Source organism: Electrona antarctica, assembly GCF_951216825.1.
Source record: "Electrona antarctica genome assembly, chromosome: 11".
In the NCBI taxonomy this organism is placed as follows: Eukaryota; Metazoa; Chordata; class Actinopteri; order Myctophiformes; family Myctophidae; genus Electrona; species Electrona antarctica.
This window is the reverse complement of record NC_136792.1, coordinates 12792824-12812810: the sequence shown is the minus strand read 5'-3', so window position 1 is coordinate 12812810 and position 19987 is coordinate 12792824. Positions and strand designations below refer to the sequence as shown.

General features: G+C 43.6%; 1 protein-coding gene across 4 annotated transcripts in view; it reads left to right on the top strand.

Annotated features, from left to right (window-relative positions):
• drd2a (dopamine receptor D2a) overlaps positions 1 to 11429 on the top strand; it is a 205444-nt gene extending 194015 nt beyond the window's left edge. For all 4 annotated transcript variants that reach the window (XM_079515036.1, XM_079515035.1, XM_079515034.1 and 1 more), the window contains exons 5-8: positions 547 to 755; positions 3704 to 3790; positions 6261 to 6675; positions 8373 to 11429. In XM_079515036.1, the coding sequence (XP_079371162.1) occupies positions 547 to 755; positions 3704 to 3790; positions 6261 to 6675; positions 8373 to 8569 (908 nt within the window). In that variant the 3' untranslated portion in view covers positions 8570 to 11429. The remainder of the gene's footprint in view (positions 1 to 546; positions 756 to 3703; positions 3791 to 6260; positions 6676 to 8372) is intronic.
• The last annotated feature ends 8558 nt before the right edge of the window (positions 11430 to 19987 follow it).

The following is a 19987-nucleotide window of genomic DNA, read 5'->3' as shown; positions in this document are numbered from 1 at the left end:
CATAAAAACAAACATACAAGAAACAAAGTAAAAGGTAAAAACTAAAAAGTGCATCTATATGGTTTAGCAACGTTTTTCAAGGGCAATTGTGCAAAAAGTGCATTATTACTTTCAAGTAATGTCAAGGTAGGCGAAGAAAAACTCACACTGTCTGTTTCCGTTACAGTTCATGTTCAAAATAGTGGTAATTAAAATGGTTATGTCTGTCTGTGGGTTTATAAACATTTAACCGATGAAAAGTATTGACAAGGATTTGTGACAAAATAACTACACTGAAAATAACTACACTGAACAATCATTGGAAATACAGGTTCGTTTTTTTCCCCCATTTCCTGAAAAGACATGCAAGGTTCCCACCCGACAGCGACGATTTCTCTACGTGTTTTTTTGTGTATGTGATTATGCTGACAGGATGGAGGCGGCGGAAGTAAAACATGAATCAGATAAATGAATCAGACTGCAGCTGGCAAACTGTCATACATGTATCAGATGGAGGCTATACGGTGCAATTCATCACCTTCATAATTATGTATTTGTTTTGTACAGCCACGCGCGACGACTCAATGTGTGTGATCGCCAACCCGGCCTTTGTGGTCTACTCGTCCATCGTGTCCTTCTACGTTCCCTTCATCGTCACGCTGCTGGTGTACGTGCAGATCTACGTGGTTCTGAGGAAGCGGCGGAAAAGGGTCAACACCAAGCCCAAGCTACGCACCTGTCAGCCCGCCGAGACTGACATTGCGGCAGTGCTGAAGGTGAGAGACCCACGCTGTGTGCTCTGTTGTAAGATTAACACACTTTTAAATTACCCTTGCAAGTCTCACAAGGTTAACCTTATCATCATTGCAACTATACCCGGGGTGCACGTGGCCGTGAAGTGCCATTGCCATCCGACTCATGGAGGTCATTGAGAATGAATAGGCTCTGTGCAGAACTGTGGGGAAACTGACCTGGAACAGCAAATGTTTTATGCCACCCATGGGGGAACAACCAGGGAACAAAACAGTTATGCACAGTCTATACTATGAAAAGCTATAGTCATACAAATTATATACTCTAAAATGTGTGTGCGTGCGGGCGTGCATTTGTGTCGCATGCATACTTCTGTGTGTGTCTGCTGCATGCCTGCTCGTGCCTACTTAGATGTTTGCACTTTCAAGCACTTTTTGAAGCATGTTGAATGTTTAATGTACGTATTCAGTAATGTAAATGTGCTTCTTTTATCTTTTGTTTGTTTGCGTTCAGGAGCATGAAACAGGGATTTATGCTACAAAACAATAATCTGTTGCCCTTTGAGAACAATTTATTTCAGTATTTCCAGTGGAGCAGCACGTCTGTCTGTGTGTGCAAGCTGGCTGTTACCCAACAATATACAGTAATCCTCACGTGCCTCAAATGACCTTTTCTGCTTTCTACTGATTATTGATTTTACACAATGATAAAAAATATAATTGTGTGTGTGTGTGTGTGTGTGTGTGTGTGTGTGTGTGTGTGTGTGTGTGTGTGTGTGTGTGTGTGTGTGTGTGTGTGTGTGTGTGTGTGTGTGTGTGTGTGTGTGTGTGTGTGTGTGTGTGTGTGCGCGTGTGCGAAATACTGTACAGCGCAAAGCAAGGTGAAAAACAAAACTTTAATGAAGAAAGACGAAAACATCCCGGCAGGAGAGGATGTCAATTTGAAATAATTTTAACAAGAACATTGTTTTTCTCTCTTGTTCCTGTTTATCCTAGAAGCACCATGTCAGCCTCGTTTATTTTTTATTTATTTATTTTTAAATCTCTGTTGAGCACCTGGTTGACTTTTTTTGTTTTTGTTTCTCTGCAAAACTACAAATGACTTCGCAATTGTCATGGAATGGAGTTAGTAACCTAATCGTTATATATCATCGCTGTCAAGTGGAAAACTTTTATGTCCATGTATTTCAAAATCGTGTTCCAATTAATGCACCCATGTTCTTAGTCAACAGGTCTTGATGATGCTTTTCATTGGTTCAATATTTAGAGCCACAGACAGACTTAACACTTTCACTTTAACTAAATTAAAAAGAGAACAATTAAAAAATAGATTATATTTCAACGTGTTGTGATCTCTCTCTCTCTCTCTCTCTCTCCTCTCTCTCTCGCACACACACACACACACACACACACACACACACACACACACACACACACACACACACACACACACACACACACACACACACACACACACACACACACACACACACACAAACACACACTAAGGCTGTCCCAGAACATTCAGTGTTCGAACGTTCGCTCGTTAGGGTTGGCACTCGAATCTTAATTAATGGGCTTGAACCATAGACCAATTATTTGTTTACAAACATTGGGACTGGGCGCACGGGTGTTTCATGTAATCAATTCCCAACAGATCTCCAAACCTGTTGTTTTGGGGAGCGCTGGTTTCAGTCCATTCAATCTCTCTTGTGTGTTGGCTAGTGAGATGCACCCTAGGAGACATTTATACTTCAAAGCGCAACAGTACTGCACGCAGAGAACAGCTGATATACAAGCTCACATCGCATCGCAGATGCGACTGTTGTGAGCGTAGAGGTCTGCGTGCGCGACACCATCGCGGGACGAAGCATAAATTATACTTGATGGGCTGCAGGTGCGCGTGCAGCCTTGCACAAATAGGCTCTGCTGCTGTGATCATGAGCGCACCTCCCGTTCTTATGACAGCGACTGGATGTGTGGTTTTGAATTGCTATTATTGTTCAAACGCAACAGAAACCAATGGATATATTTCAAGGGCGAGAGATCACAATAAAAATCCTAATCATTCTTCCTCCACACTGGGATAAAAACAGCATCTAAAAGTTTGATGGGGCATTTTTTACACGTGAGTGCAGTTAGAACTTTTCCATTGCATCTTATGAGAGGTGGTGTTCTTCTGCTGCCTTTATGCGCACGCATGCTGTTGCTTATCAGTGTGACGTCGTCTGTTAAGGCGTCTATTCGTTTTTTGTTTTTGTTTTTTATATTAAATAATGTATTATTAGTATTATTTTACTCGAAAATATGCGATATGCATAATAAGAGTACTATGTTCATGTTGTGTTTACAATAATTTGAAAGTCTTGCATGACAGCAGAAGAGACAAACACAGTGACACACACACACGCACACACACTCAATGCGCTTCTGAGAGTAGCCTACACAGGTGGAACAAATTAATGAACGAGAGACAGCTAACGAGCAAGCTACACTCTCGTCTTGCCTGCCAGCAAGCTTACAAAGACATTGGGAAGCATTTTTGGTCTGACAAAAAATATGGACAGTCGTACAGGTACTCACAACCATGTTTTTGGGGCTGCTTGAGAACTCATTCAACTCATGGCTCATTTTTATGGAATGATGAGCTCGCATATCAGCTGTTTTCGCGGAGCACATGTCAGAGCCACGTGACGCTCTCTGTGTGTGTGTGTGTGTGTGTGTGTGTGTGTGTGGATGGTCCGGATGTTCGCTCGAAAATTCCTGCCGAAGTTCGAGTCCTAAAAACAGGGCTAGGGTACAGCCTTAACACACACACACACGCACACGCACGCACACGCACACCCACATAGTTTTTTTCCCGGACGAAGCTGAATGGACTGTAGTTTCATTTGACAAGGTAAGTTTTGACAGCTGTGTGTTTTGACACTGTGCTGTGCTGTGTTCATGGCTGCTTTGTTCTTTCACGGCAGGATAAGTGCACTCATCCAGAGGAGGTGAGGCTCTGCACCATGAATGTCAAATCTAACGGCAGCTTTCCTGTCAACAAGAAAAAAGTGGTGCGTTTTTCCTTTATTTTTTTATTTTATTTTCAGAACACTAGCTTTCAACCTATTTTGTACGGAACTTGGTTCCCCCCACACACAGCCCCTATTATTAGTGAGGACATAATTTATATGAAGATACGTTGAAAAGTGGTGAAGTGGTCCTTTAAGACAAGTCTGTTACAAGTAAGACTATTACTTGTAACAGAATATTTGTATATTGCTACTTTTGGCACACCATTATTAGTGGGGTTTTTTGTATTTGTATGTATTTATTTATTTATATTTTACGAACTCAAAAACTCATTTCACATTTTTAAACTCACAAACTCAAATTAGGCATTTCATGTTTTTTTTTGTAATTATTTCCCCCCCTGTGCAACGCTTAATAGTTCTTAAGTGGTTAACTTTGGAAAGCATTTTGTTCTCCTTAAATATTTAACAGGGCACCTTGAATTCACAGGAAACATGTTTTTGTCTCCCCCCACTCTCCCCTCTTTTCTTAAGCTGCTTTTCTGATGAAATGAACACTGCCAACATAAATCAAGGCACGGCCATGTCCTGTTTAGTCTAGATGTCACAATACTGAGCTTTCAAATAGCCATGAAAATACATCACGCTTCTAATTGTATTTGACGGAGGTTTTATTCAGCACATGCATTTCACAATTCCTGAGAAATGTTGACGCGGCGGATTTTCCACCACACTGAGCTAACAATGTCCAACAGTATAGTAAACATCTACTGATGCATGAACTTGGCCACATCATCAGTGTTGTAAACCTGGAATCAAGAGGCAACCGCAGACTGCCCACCCGGATCTACTTCGTTTTACTGTGTTGCACCATAGAGTATATAAAAGGATAGAGACTGAACTGGTGCGAAGCTCCGCCCCTCCAGCTATTCATGTCAGTGGAAGTTGCTCCGTGGCGTTTTGAAGCACCCGGAAGACTGCCGGAAGTACCGTCTCAGAACGTCTACTTCCGCATTTGACCACCAAATTTTGGTGGTCAAATGCGGAAGTGCAACCGAGCGCTCAGCTGCACGGGGTTTCCCGGTCATGAATCCACGGGTCCGCCTGTAGTCCCTCCTCCTACCACTAGGGCCCAGAGCTTCAACGTTGAATAGCCTCACTGGCCCCTTGTGTTGCACGCTGGATCCACGTCTGGTTTAGATGCTAAATAATTAGCATCAATGCTAGCTAGCTAAAATGAGTCCATACTTGCTCTAGAAAACGCCAATGTTCCGATGGAGATCACCGGATAATCAGAATAGACCTCCGAACATCGCACATTTTGTCAAAACCATGGAGAGCTCTGTAGATTTCGAGTTATTCAGCTTTTTAGTCTGTATACAAGAAGTGAACGGCAGTGCACGAAACCTGTCTAGGATTGCTGAAGAAGGAAAGGCCAAGCCAAAAAAACAAAAACAAAAAAAGAATCAGTGATCCGGTTTGATATCAATAATAAAGCTTATCTGACGTAACGTTCTGCCAATAGCGGTTGCTGGTTGGATTCTAATTGACGGAACTTTCCGTCATGAAGTTAAAGGAGCATTCAGTGATTGGGTGATTTGGAAACCCCCCGGTCCGCCCCGGTAACAAGATGTCCACATACACGCACTACAGGGGGGGGACACGCGACAGGCCAACAGCACACACACCAAGGCCCGCCCCCGCTCGATCATGATTGGCAGAAGGCCCCTCTCTATCCTGATTGGATGAAGGCTAGCCACCTAGCCAAAAATGAAACCTAAGGTTTTTTGACCCCCAGGGGTTAACTGGGGACAGGGAGGAACTCCTTATATGGTCAGCACACTCTATAGTAGGGAGGATTATCACAACAAAACAAAAAAGAAGTGATATTTGAATTAAGTGAAATCACTGAATATACCTTTAATTTGTTAAGAAAAAAACGAAACAAACAAAAAATAAAAAAACAAGGAAAGAAAAAACGGAAGAGGCTATTGGAGCAAGAGATTCTCACTCCCAAGCAACCCTCCCAGCAACCCTGGAAGGCGCATATGCCTTCGCAGGCGAGGCATATGGAGAACCCGAATTGGATAGGGATACATCATCTGATGCAGGACAATGTCACTTAAGCGATATTACACGAGAGGGTGTTCTTTATCGTCATTAATGCACTTCTGTGATAGAACGGTGTTCCTTTGCGCTGGTTTAAGGAACGGCTAGAAGCTGTTTCAACCAATCAGATTGCTTCCTCGAAACGACCTGTACAAATATTATAATATTATATTCCTTATTAATCATAACACACATTACCATATACCATAATTTATAATACAAAGGTATATGGTAATATGTGTTGGGTCAGAGCTTTGATATCGTCTCAGGTTTTGAGCTTGTAGATCTGCTACTTTTAATACTTTTGTGTGAGTAGGGCATTCATTTACGGAAAAAAACTAAACTAAAAAAGGAGATAAGAGGTTTCTGCCCGGCAGCGACGATATTTGTTTTGTATTCTCAGATATTTATTAAAGAGGTGGCCAATGAAGGGGAGGAGGTGGAAGTGGAAGAGACCAACAACAGTGGCTCCAGCCAGAAGCAGCAGCAGTTGCAGGGCGCCGCAATAGGAGAGACCCCGGCCACCAGCCATCAGCATCTGATCCCCACCAAGGCCACCAACGCTAGCCCCACCTCCACGTCCCCGACCCCGCCCGGCGAGGACGTCCACAACAATATCCAGCCGGAAAGAAACGGGGACAAGCCCAAGGAGGCGACGGCGGCGGCAGACCCGCCGCCGGTGGCCGTGGTGGTCAAAGCCTTCCAGACGCAGGCCCTGGGCAACGGCAAGACGCAGATATCTCTCAACACCATGAGCAAGAGGAAGATCTCCCAACAGAAGGAGAAGAAGGCCACGCAGATGTTAGCCATCGTCCTTGGTCAGTCTGCTTCACCGGCCCATTCTCACTCCCGAGACGGCAAACTGGTGACTCCTCAGGACATCCCGAGGAGTCAAACGTTTGACTGGAAGGGTGGGGGGGGGGTCACATCACATGTTGACTAGATGGGATATGAGTTAAGATTATGTCCTTATCGGGACATAACTCGAATGGTGCTGAGTCGGCTGAAGCAGACTTCGCAGCGCTTGGCATGACGGCACTCGCTCGTGGCTCAAGTCCTCTTTAGGCGGCGTCCCTCTGTCGTTTTAACAGATTTTTAGCAGACCCATTTACGTCTTGGGTTTGAGATCGGCACTTCCGCATTCCTGGAGTGCCGGGGACGGTACCGGATGACTGGAATGGTACTCCCTCTCTGTGTAACTCCTTCCAGTCATCACATTTGTCCCAAGAAGTCACGATAGGCCGTTTGGCGGCTTCACTCACTTTGTGCTTCTTTCCACAGCAGGGTCAATCCATATTGTAATAGTTTCACATGATGACGTATACAATAGACACGGAAGTGTTCATAATGAGTTGGTCATTTTTGCTCTTATGTAAACCTGTTTAGGACAAAACTCTCAGCCTTCTGAATTAATCAAATCTAAATCTAAATGTAATGAATCAGAATAATTCACCTATACTCTGAACTACGAACCGCAACCTTACCCACTCTTTTTTTTAAAGATATATTGTTGGGCTTTTTCTGCCTTTATTGGATAGTGTACACTACAGCAGGGCTTGACATTGAGGCTTGTCCGCTTGTCCGGGACAAGTAATAAATCTTTCCGGACAAGTGCATCAAAATTGTACATGTGACTCTTGGTTTCACTTTTTTGTGATGCTCCTAGCAGCCAACAATATTGTCTGGCATTATTGTCTGACTTTCCTAATAATCACCTTTCCAATATTGGTAATAGCCCTAGAATGTCTGTGATCTTACATAGATTTCATTTATTCCAAATACACAGCAATAGATTGGTCCTATCCACGCCTGTTTAGCAGACTGACCATGTCGGCATTTACTCTCACACTGCTAGTAAAATAAAATTACATACTCAAATGCATAAAGCAACCTTCTAAGTACTCCTGTATATGGATCGGAACAAAATAGCTTTCTAAAGTTTAAATTGAGCTACGGTTTTGTTATATTACACTTCGTATAAACCAGCAGCAAATTCATGAACTCGGATGATGGATTAGCAGTCTGCTAACCGTGCGCGGAAAGAAACGATCTGTATTTGGAATACATGAAATGTTAGAGCACAGACATTGTAGGGATATTAACTTGTAAACTGAGAATATTCAACTAATATTCACAAATATTCACACATTTGTGTGTGCTTGTGCTCCGACTTTTGGGAAAGTGAATGGGAAATGTAGTTGTCCGCAGGACAAGTGCCTCAAATAGTTAATGTCAAGCCCATGTACAGTATGGTGACAGGAAATGGGGAGAGAGATGGGGGTCTGACACACGGTAAAGGTTGTCGGGATCGGGAGTCGAACCCGTGACACGCCATCAGGCTTGGCAGCCTAGGTGCCCGGACCGCTACACGAGCCGTCCGGGCCTACGCCTACTCACTCTTGATTGTAGTTGTAAACCTTTTTTATGGGCAGTATACTGTATGTATGTACTGTACAGTATTTACTTATCTGTCTGTTTTTCTTCTAACAATTCTATTTCTCCTTTATATCCGCAGGTGTTTTCATCATATGTTGGCTGCCATTTTTCATTACACATATCTTGAACACCCACTGCACCACATGCAAGGTTCCTGCTGAGATGTATAATGCTTTCACATGGCTGGGATACGTAAATAGTGCCGTGAATCCCATCATATACACCACCTTCAACGTTGAGTTCAGGAAGGCTTTCATCAAGATCCTTCACTGCTAAACATGTGTGGATGTGCGACACCGGAGCGCAAATAAGTGTAACTCACCTTTAAGCCTGTGGAGGGCAGCACTGGAGAGAAGATACCTCGTCCTGTTATAGGAAGAAAAAAAGATATATACATACAAGAGGACAATGATGTCTGTTTTCTGGAAAATGGGATTGGTTTTACAGTACGGTGGAGGGACTTATTGGCTCTTTGTGAATTATTTGTGGTCTCCTGAATTTACTGAATGTAAATCAAGAAATAACGTCTGTATTGATGATTCTGTTTCTTGGAGAAAAGAAAAAAAACTGTATCGTTCTCTGAAGTCTTTGTGCTGTGTCACATCGGGAGTCATCTGTGTATACAACACACACGTGCTTGAAACCACTATGGAAAACTACTATTTATTCTGTGTATGTGTTTTTGATGGTGGCAAAAAAGAAAAACCTTCTGCAGTTCATCTAGATATCTGGTAGTCAGTGTTCATGGCAGTATTTACATTGATAGAAGAGGAGCTGTGCTGCGTTCAACCTAGCAGCAACAAAAGCTGCAAAACGAACCAAAGTGTGGTCAGCTACGCAACCTAAACTTTCTTCCCGGAGTGGGAGGGGCTGGGAAGGAGTGGCTTGTGATTGGGTGAGACAGTGGGGTAGGACTAGGAGCGCTCTGCTGTGTTCATTGTAGGGGGACGAAGATTTACTATTCTGTGCCTATCGGGTTGCAACTCGAACGGCGCTGAGTCGGCTTTACAACGTTCGGCACGGCATCTCGCTTTAGCACGCTCTGTGGTGTCTCTCATGGCTCAAGTTCGCTTGAGACAGCACGCCTCCATCACGGTATAATACTATAGGGTATAAGTCCCGCCCACCCAGGGAGGAAAATGTAGTTAGCGTCAGCTACACTGTCGCGAGTCACCATTGGACTATTGTTGACGCCATCAAGCATGCGTCTGTGTGTGGTAGCAATGAGTGAGGTCCTTGGGGCTAGGGCATGGAGATTTGTAGGTGCAGAGTAGCAGTTTGTAGGTGATGCGGTCAAGTGTAGGTGCTCAAGAGTGGTGGTGATGTGCTGCCAAAGCTTGGAGTTCTGAACATACTGCATTCTGCCCAGGGCTTTATTGGGGAGCCCCAACATACATTCATACAAGAATGAATGAATGAATGAATGAATGAATGAATGAACGAACAAATGTATTTATTTATTTATTAAATGCATAGATGAGGGTTTCAGAAACGGAGTCTGAGACAGTGTTGATTTTGTCAACTAAAATTAAATAAAATCTAAATAAAAACTAAACTAAATGACTTAAAACTATGACTACATATATTGACAATTTCGTCAACAAATTCAAAATAGACTAATGTTAGGCTAGTGGAGAAGAGATCTAGTAGTACTAAAAGACATTTTTTGTTTGATTGCGTTCGGGTGTTGCACTCTGAATTATTTTTCAGAAGTGTAATATCAGGCATCACAACGCCATCAATGCCCGCAAAAATAATTTTTTGTCGACAAAATCAACTGTACATTTAGTCGACTAAAATCACATGATATTTTTTTCAACTAAAACTAGACCAATTCAGATGACTAAAATATGACAAAAAACAAATGGAATCTTACTAAACTAAATAAAAGATTGCTGTAAAAATCATGGAATGTTTGAATGAGGGTCTGAGAGTGAGAGTGAGGACCGAAGTTGGGAATTTTGAGGTGGAATTTTGTAACAGATTTGATGAGGAATTTATAATTTTGTTGTGGCTTCCCTGGCTGTCATTTTGTCGTTGCTAGTGTGAACGCAGCATCAGGCTTAAAGCTACAATCCGGGACTTATTTTATGGAATAAATATTATTTGAACCAATCTGTGTGGTGCAGTATATCGATAGAATAGCCAGCACATCTGCAGTGGTTGTACATGTTTCAACAGCAAACCGAAATAGACACTTAGATGCGCTGCCTTCTTTATTGTAGTTCAGACATCATTGCAAAGCAAAGTTACTATATTTACCCAGGGTAACTGGACTAAGCATCAGATACTTGTTTACAGCCAGGCCCTGCTCATAGAACATTTCATGGTAGTGGTTCAATGCCTTGCTCAAGGGCACTTCAGCGGTGGTAATTTTAACGTGCCGGTCCGGGGATACGAACTGGCGACCTTCCGGTATCAAGACCGCTCCGCAAACCGTTCGGCCACCGCTGCCACTGCAATTACCTCTCTCAGTCAGGAGAGGGAGATAACAGACTTAAATCCCACGGATTGTAGCTTTTATTTATACTTTGTAGCACCACAGAGATAAAAACGTAGATGCCTCATTGGCCGCTGCAGTAAATCGGAGCGACCTGTATCGTACCTGTAGGAGGAAGTCAAATGCGGAAGGCACGCTACGCTGCCACTCGAAGTGACTACTGGCCAATCACAGCGCGTCTTTTCTGCCTGCCGAACATCTCCTTTTGTGACGAAGCTTGGCAAGCTTCCGCGTGCGTAACAGAAGCTTGCCTTCCCTCGAGATACAGACGCCCCAGAGCCGAAGGAGGCGTCTACCTTTCTATTTCTATGTGTAGCACTAGCACCACACAGTCATACAACAAGAAATGGCATATTTCTCAAATGAAATGATGTGATTTTTACTGCTTTTTCTAAACACATGAACTGTTATTATTATGCTTGCAATGAAAATGTGATGCATGCTACACAGCTCTCTTCTTGACTTCTAATGAAATGTATACGTGTGTTTAACAAAAAAAATACAGGAGATGTGCATTAATTTAATCTATGAGCCACTGCAGCAGCAGCATTGCCATTTTGGGGATTGCCCATCCACAATGTCACGTGCAATGCCAAAATGTTATCTTTTACCTTTTTAGAAAGGGAATTTTGTTTGGTTTCCCAGTCTTTATTCTGTATTTAAATGTTAGTTAAAAAATTAAAGAAAGAAGAAAAAAAACAACTATATATAAATATATGAATAAAAGTTACGGAAATATATGTTCTCCTCAGTAATTTAGGGTGGGCCAGATCAGAGCTATTGAGAGAGAGTTGCGACACTTCCCTCAACGTCTGCTGTATCGAACAATATTTTAAATCCCAATCATTTACGGCCAAAACCAACTTACAGTTGATATGGAATGTTGTACTTGTGCTCAGAGTTAACAAGTTAACAAGTTCCAAACACTGATGTATCGTTCCAAACACTTAATCCTCATAATGGTGTTGAGGAAGCACACGTGACACATTGTGGCGAGGTCAAAGAGTGTCACAAGTCTCTCTTGGGCCTGGGCCAATTGTACAAGTGGGCCCGCCCATAGCACTGTGTCTGGGCCAGTTGTACAAGTGGGCCCACCCATAGCACTGTGTCTGGGCCAGTTGTACAAGTGGGCCCACCCATAGCACTGTGTCTGGGCCAGTTGTACAAGTGGGCCCACCCATAGCACTGTCTGGGCCAGTTGAACAAGTGGGCCCACCCATAGCACTGTCTGGGCCAGTTGAACAAGTGGGCCCACCCATAGCACTGTGTCTGGGCCAGTTGAACAAGTGGGCCCACCCATAGCACTGTGTCTGGGCCAGTTGTACGGGTGGGCCCACCCATGGGCCCACCCATAGCACTGTGTCTGTGCCAGTTGAACAAGTGGGCCCACCCATAGCACTGTGTCTGGGCCAGTTGAACAAGTGGGTCCACCCATAGCACTGTGTCTGGGCCAGTTGAACAAGTGGGCCCACCCATCGCACTGTGTCTGGGCCAGTTGTACAAGTGGGCCCACCCATAGCACTGCGTCTGGGCCAGTTGAACGAGTGGGCCAACCCATAGCACTGTGTCTGGGCCAGTTGTACAAGTGGGCCCACCCATAGCACTGTGTCTGGGCCAGTTGTACAAGTGGGCCCACCCATAGCACTGTGTCTGGGCCAGTTGTACAAGTGGGTCCACCCATAGCACTGTGTCTGGGCCAGTTGTACAAGTGGGTCCACCCATAGCACTGTCTGGGCCAGTTGAACGAGTGGGCCCACCCATAGCACTGTGTATGGGCCAGTTGTACAAGTGGGCCCACCCATAGCACTGTCTGGGCCAGTTGTACGAGTGGGCCCACCCATAGCACTGTGTCTCTGCCAGTTGTACAAGTGGGTCCACCCATAGCACTGTCTGGGCCAGTTGAACGAGTGGGCCCACCCATAGCACTGTCTGGGCCAGTTGTACAAGTTGGCCCACCCATAGCACTGTGTGGGCCAGTTGTACAATTGGGCCCACCCATAGCACTGTGTCTGGGCCAGTTGTACAAGTGGGTCCACCCATAGCACTGTGTCTGGGCCAGTTGAACAAGTGGGCCCACCCATAGCACTGTGTCTGGGCCAGTTGAACAAGTGGGCCCACCCATAGCACTATGTATGGGCCAGTTGCACAAGTGGGCCCACCCATAGCACTGTGTCTGGGCCAGTTGAACAAGTGGGCCCACCCATATCACTGTGTCTGGGCCAGTTGTACAAGTGGGCCCACCCATAGCACTGTGTCTGGGCCAGTTGAACGAGTGGGCCCACCCATAGCACTGTATGGGCCAGTTGAACGAGTGGGCCCACCCATAGCACTGTGTCTGGGCCAGTTGTACAAGTGGGCCCACCCATAGCACTGTGTATGGGCCAGTTGTACAAGTGGGTCCACCCATAGCACTGTGTCTGGGCCAGTTGAACAAGTGGGCCCACCCATAGCACTGTGTCTGGGCCAGTTGAACAAGTGGGCCCACCCATAGCACTGTCTGGGCCAGTTGAACAAGTGGGCCCACCCATAACACTGTGTCTGGGCCAGTTGAACAAGTGGGCCCACCCATAGCACTGTGTCTGAGTCATTGTATATTCCACATGGATTTCATGCACAGTGTAGTGACACATCCTTTTGAAGGCTGTCATTTTTCAACACTGATGAATTCTCTGGTTCTCTGGTCAATAACAGGATAAGTAATTCAAGTCCCTCGACACAGAGAGAGAGGTGTGTGTGTGTGTGTGTGTGTGTGTGTGTGTGTGTGTGTGTGTGTGTGTGTGTGTGTGTGTGTGTGTGTGTGTGTGTGTGTGTGTGTGTGTGTGTGTGTGTGTGTGTGTGTGTGTGTGTGTGTGCGCGTGCAGCTTGCGTAATCTTAATCAATAGAATTTTCCTGAATGGCTAAACAAGAGCTGAAAGTGTGCATAATATTAATACCGTACCCCATACACAAATACTGTTAACAACATTAAATATTGCTATGAAGCGGACGGAAATTAAGACTTGCTGCCGTTAGGCAGGAAAATGACACGTCCTTTCAAAGTATGTGGTTACTCCTATCAGCCAATAATACAACTGTACAAACGTTCGCTGCAAGTTAATCAATCAGATACACACTTTTTTCTGCCATAAAACCATGCCATGTCAACTGGTCCCAGTTCTTCGATCATTCAGTGAGAGCAACCCCTTCTCCCCCCTTTGTCTGGGACACGGAACAACACAATGAAGATGGCTGCTTTGTCAGTTAAAGTAGGAGGCCCTTGAGGCGGCTTCTGGCTGACGTGAAGCACTTCATGGTGACAGCACACAATGGACATGGACATTAGAATCCCATTAGCCCCATGGCAACCACCGTATTTAGTTATACGATATATTTGCCAGTTCTATGGCGATAGTCTATATAAGATATAGACAAAACACAGGTTGTCTTAAAGGAATATTTTGTACCCCAAATGAGTTTTATTCTATACTGTACATGTTTGGTTTGTGTTGCATTCCTTTACGGTGAATGAAGAAAAGCAAAACTGTTATCTACATCCAAATCCAACTATATCAAAAAATGTGTGTATAACTATAAACTCCAACACAACTCATAGTTAAAGCAATACGAGTTTCCTGTATTCATGTCTGTGTCCGTCCAAAATGTGTGTGAGAGAGTGAGAGAGAGGGGGGTGGAGGGGGGGGGGGGGGGGGGGGTGGGAGAGAGAGAGAGATTTTGTAATTTTGCTGGTGTTAATTGTGCACCCATTGTTTCTTCAATTCATCAAGTAGGGTCTATTCTCTTGGTGTTTTAGATTTTCACCGTGAGGAAATGCAACTCAAAAGAACAATTATCCATGATTTCAAAGCTTCACTGGGCCTGTGAACTGATTCCTTTGAAGGATTCCTTTGTATTAAGACAAAGGAAAAAACATTAATAGCCTATAGCCAATTTGCCTCTAGCGTCTAGCATGTTGGCAAGTATAAACATAATGTACTTGCCTTACTCCCGGGTAAACGTGTCTCTGCCTTACTGGCATTGATCCATATGGTGTGTATTAATATTGCATATGCTATTCTGCTACTGTTATATGGCTTCCCCTGTAGTGCTGTCAGACACATCAAGTCGCACAGAGCATCCCTGAGAGAGAATAGCCTACTGTACCAACTGGAATGCCTGATTTATACTTAGATGCGTCCGGTTGTCGCTCACCGGAAATAGACAATTTACAAGTTGAGCTTATGAATAGGCTATTTTTGGCTTGCGACAGTGGCTAAAACATTTTGGGGTTCAACCCCAAAATTACCCCAAAATTACTTTTTATATATCAATTTCTCACTAGATGAAGCCTTGAATTCATGGACATTGTTTTGTTTTTTGTCACATTCCCAATCCACTTTTCCAATATTTGATTAATTGAAGTAAATAGGAGGCCAATGTGCAAAACTATATAAAACATTACTCCAAAACCACACTCCTTTTTTTTGGATTTCCAGGCCTTCAAATCGAATCCTATTGTGCTGATGAGAGCAATGGTCACCGAGTTATTTGTTGGAAGTTGGAACAACAGATGTTGAGGAGGTGGAGGAACTCCGCCCAACTGGCTCCATTTATACCTGCCCAAACCACAGAGAAGCCTCTATGCTTTTCACATTCAACGTTTATTTTGAAATGTTAGAAACTGCTGTAGCACTGCTGTAGTGCCCCATATGTGTGTTTTTTTTGTTGTTGTTGATCTTACCAACTTGCAAGTCTGCATGTTACATTTGTGATTTCTACCGTCGGTCCTTCCTCCCTTCGACCAGTGGTTACCCAAAATAATCATATTGGAACTGGGGACCCCCGGCCGCCCTGATAAACACTTGGAATTGTAAGAGTTGAGGCATTACATTTTGTTTGACTCGATTCCACAGATATGAAAATAGCAGATCTGCAAGTTCACATTACAACCCCTCACAACACAAGTTTGTAGATCAGGGACGGCTCCAGGGTGGGGGCAAGGGGGGCTTTAGCTCCCTCTGGTGGAGGCTTTCCCCCCCCCTAAGCCCCTCCTCCAAACAAGCCCAATTGACTAAATAGCCAGCACCCCCATAGCACCACCAGTCACAAATTTCTGGAGCGTCGCTGTTGTAGATTGACTATTTTCACAATGTTTGCCTCTTTTTTACATAAAACTGGACAGACAGACCACTCATCTGGCTAGTTACCATTGTGCGGGAGGCCTATCAAAGTGGTTGTCAACCTTTTCAGGTCGTGATCCCCCAAAATAATCATACAGAACTAGGGAATGTAGGAGTTGAGGCAGTACATTCGGTTTCACAGATTATTGTGGAACTATTATTCGACAATGTGGCCAATGTTAGACATTGTTTTATAGTAGGCTATAGTTTTGAGGCAGTAATGATCTTTATTAATTTTAGAAGTAAAGGTAAAGGTCTTAAAAGTCCTTAAATGTCACTGTGCAGATACAGTGTTGCTACAGTATATAACTAGGGGTGGGTCCCGAACCTCGGGACCAAGTATGTACCGAACCGAACGTGCTTTGGTACCGGGTGCCCATTACAATAATTAAATTTTGGTTCTCTCTATCGGTTCCCACAAGCTATTGAAAAATTACAAAAAGAATATGTTGTTATATAACAACATATTATTTTTGTAATTTTTCGGTATTTTTAGAATCGGCCTCAGTCCTTAAACTTGGCCTTGTTCAATTCATCAAATATTGGATTATTACATCAGGAATGTGACACAAAACATCTCCACAAATTCAAGGCTTGCCACAGATAATAGACAGGAAAAACAAGTCATTTTGGGGGGTGAATTCAAGGGTGATCATAACTGAGAGCTGTGCTGTCAGGAATTTCTCACCACTGTACTCCATTTAGCCGGAATTTATTCCACATTTTGTAAATGTTATTATTTTTCACGAGTTCTGTTTATTCTCTGTCTTTATAACTACATGAAGCATAATGTAGATATACTGTACACAGTGTTACGTTTTCATTTCAGGGCAATTTGGTTTTATAGATCTTTCAGTTTATGGGTTTTTTATGGTGTCATTCTAGGATAATGTTCTTGTGTAAAAAAAAAAAAAAGAAAAAAGAAAAGAAAAGCTACAACATACTGGTCACGGACAGTGTATGCCTGAATTATGTATCAAGCGATTACTCTCCCAGGAATATTAAAGCCAGTTTATCATCTGTATTCATGAATAATTGATTGACTTGCTACTGTAGTACTGCAGATGTGATGTATTTCTGTGTCAAAAAAAACAAAACAACAACAAAAGAACAATAGAAGCAATTAAATTGACGTTTCTCTCAGCTGACTCCGACTGGAAGCAACCTATAACATTGACCACGCTGTATTTTTGTCATTGTTGTGTGAATCTACACTACAGCATCCTTCTGCAACCTGACTCCCCTTTAGTCATTCGTGCTGGGGTGGGTGGGTGGGTGGGTGTATGGGAGGGTTTGGGATGGGGGATCTAGCTCCCTGTTTCTGATTGGTTCAGCAGCATAGGCAGCCAGCCAAGCCCCCATGTCACCCTTAAGGAGCTCCCCGGGGCCTTAATTCAGGCAGCTCCTTGTCACTGATCGACCCCCATGCACCACCACCACCACCAGCGTGATTTCTTTCTACGTCCGAGATTAGACATGGTAACGCCTCGCCTGCCTCTGATTCCTCTGAGGTGGTGGAAAGCCTGGTGAGGCGAGGTTACATGCTGGATAGTCTGCCGCGAGGTTTTCTTTTTGCAGATAAGTAAGCATGGGATGGGACCGAGGCTACGAGGTTACTCCGTGGTGGGAAATAAATAAGAAAGAAATCACGCCCACCACCACCGCCACCACCACCACACCCCTTCCACTTTGGAGCGTCTTCCGTGTATAGCACACTGTGACCCTCTAGTCCAGTGGCTCTCAAAGTGGGGTCATATCAGAGGACCCCCAATGCATCCTTGAGGGGGTCCCCATGCAGCTAAATGAGTTAAACTATGGCATCAAAATAAGTTTAACCACTTTGCTTTTTAGCTATTCAGAAATAGCCTATCGCACTGCACGCCACGCATTGTGAGCTTGTAGATTGGCTATTTTTGAACAATTTATGAAACTATCTTTTTTATATATAAAAAAAAATCCTAATCATTTTGACATTTTTCTCATACATACATTCTTCTCTCTTGGGGGTCCCTCTGTTTTTTTTTGTTTTTTTTTCATATGTGGGTCCGCGGCCAAATACATTTTCATGTCCTTGACATGAAAATGTTTGAGAACCACTGCTCTAACTAGCTCTCTATGTCCACATACTGTAGCATGCATCTCCAGCCGCCGCCAGTCTTTCTGCGACCAAGGCACGTCTAAAATGAAGCGACACAGAGATTTATCTGCTTGCTGAGATTTAGCTGCCTGTGATACATGCAGGAATGAAAGGAATGAATCCTGCAGCACATTGGAGGATCCTTTTTTTTTAATTTTTCCTCCCACTTGTCCTTGCTCTCCTATTAAATCTCCAGTGACTACTCCTTCCTGCTCTCCACAGTGCAGTACGTGCCACATGTCAGTAGGCCTATAGCCTGGGCTGATTGTCATGCAGACTAAAATAGCCCTGATGGTTGAGGCTGGGGATTGGGTGTGTTGAGTGTGTAAAGTGCATGCTCAAACACTTGTGCGACTCTTAATTAACTGACAATGACACGTTGACACCTATTGAAAGCGTTTCATTTTCCACTGAGGCATTCTAAGAGTCTCATAACGGAGCCCTAAAACAACTGCATTTAGCAGATCTGTTTGGACTTTTGAGGGCTAACAGTACACTGTAAGCTAGCTATGCAGTGATTGGGAGAACTGGTATTATTTCCCAGATAAATTGTTTTGTTTGTTTGTATGTATTTTTGTTTTATTAAATTGATGTTAAAATTTCACTCTGAGAATCGCCTTTGGGTATGCGCCATCTCATGGCGTGAACACAGTATTATTTCCCAGATAAGTTGTATTGTTTGTTTGTGTGTATATATTTTGTTTTATTAAATTGATGTTAGTTGTGACCTATTTGTCGGCTGAACATCGTCATTTAATTAGCTTGGCATGGCCAGACTATAGGCCTATCACTGTATATTAGTCTGGAAACTTGGTGTGGAGGAACAGATTCCAACATCACAGCGAATAATTAAGTCTCATTTTGAATAGTCGACTCTGATTGGTCACCCACAAGTCTGGGGTGAGCAAAATGTGATTCAAACCGAGGAGTGATCTCCCCAGGGATTTGTTTTTCCTGTGGCAGATTCATCTGCCACTACAAATTAACATCCTCATCACATTATTAGTTTGTATTAATAGAGCATTTTGCCTCTATATTCCTGAGAAGTAACAGTTTTGTACATGCAGTATGAGATTTCCACCCGGCAGTGTCAATATAGATTGTAAATGTTAGTTCCATCAGCGTAAACACATGGGAGTGTCGGCTTGCTGCTGAGAACGACTCAGTGTTGATTCACTCAATATGCTTCTTCAAACATCAGCTTCAATATGTGCCAAATAAAGATTTACTGCTAACACCAGCTCACTGCTTCCGCTTGTCTGATAACTGACAGTACTTATACAAGTCAATGCCTGAAAGGAGCCGTTTCCTGCAATTCACTGCGGTGAAATGAAGCTTTTGGATGGTGGCTGTCAGCAGGATAGGATTGACTTTCAAACGAGAGCCAATGCCAATCATTTACGCAGCAGCAGGCAGGTTAATGTGACAATTCACCTTATAGGCAGAGAGATCTGCATGGATCTTAGAGCTTTATGGTATAGTGTGTTAATGTAATATGTGGCTTCTAAAACGGTTAGTTAGTCCCAATACTGATTGGCTGGTTGTAAAATCCACGATAATCCACACCTTCAATTACGTTATATCATTCCCAGCTGATCCCGCAGCTCTGTAGCTGAACTGGGCACTTGATTGCCATCACACGCTGGCCGTGTGGGTGTGTAAGCACTCATGACTGTGAATGTGTGGCTCCAGGCGGCCCCGTAAAGACATCAAGCGTTATTCTTTATGTAGTCATAGCACTTTATAGTACACATGTATAATATATTATATAGTATATAGTTAACATAGATACTCCACTGTTACGTTCTTAGTTTATGATTCATGATAACTACTTTTTATATGTGATGTATGCCATGCTTTTTGTTATTGCTTAATGTAAATCGCTCTGGATTAAGAGCGT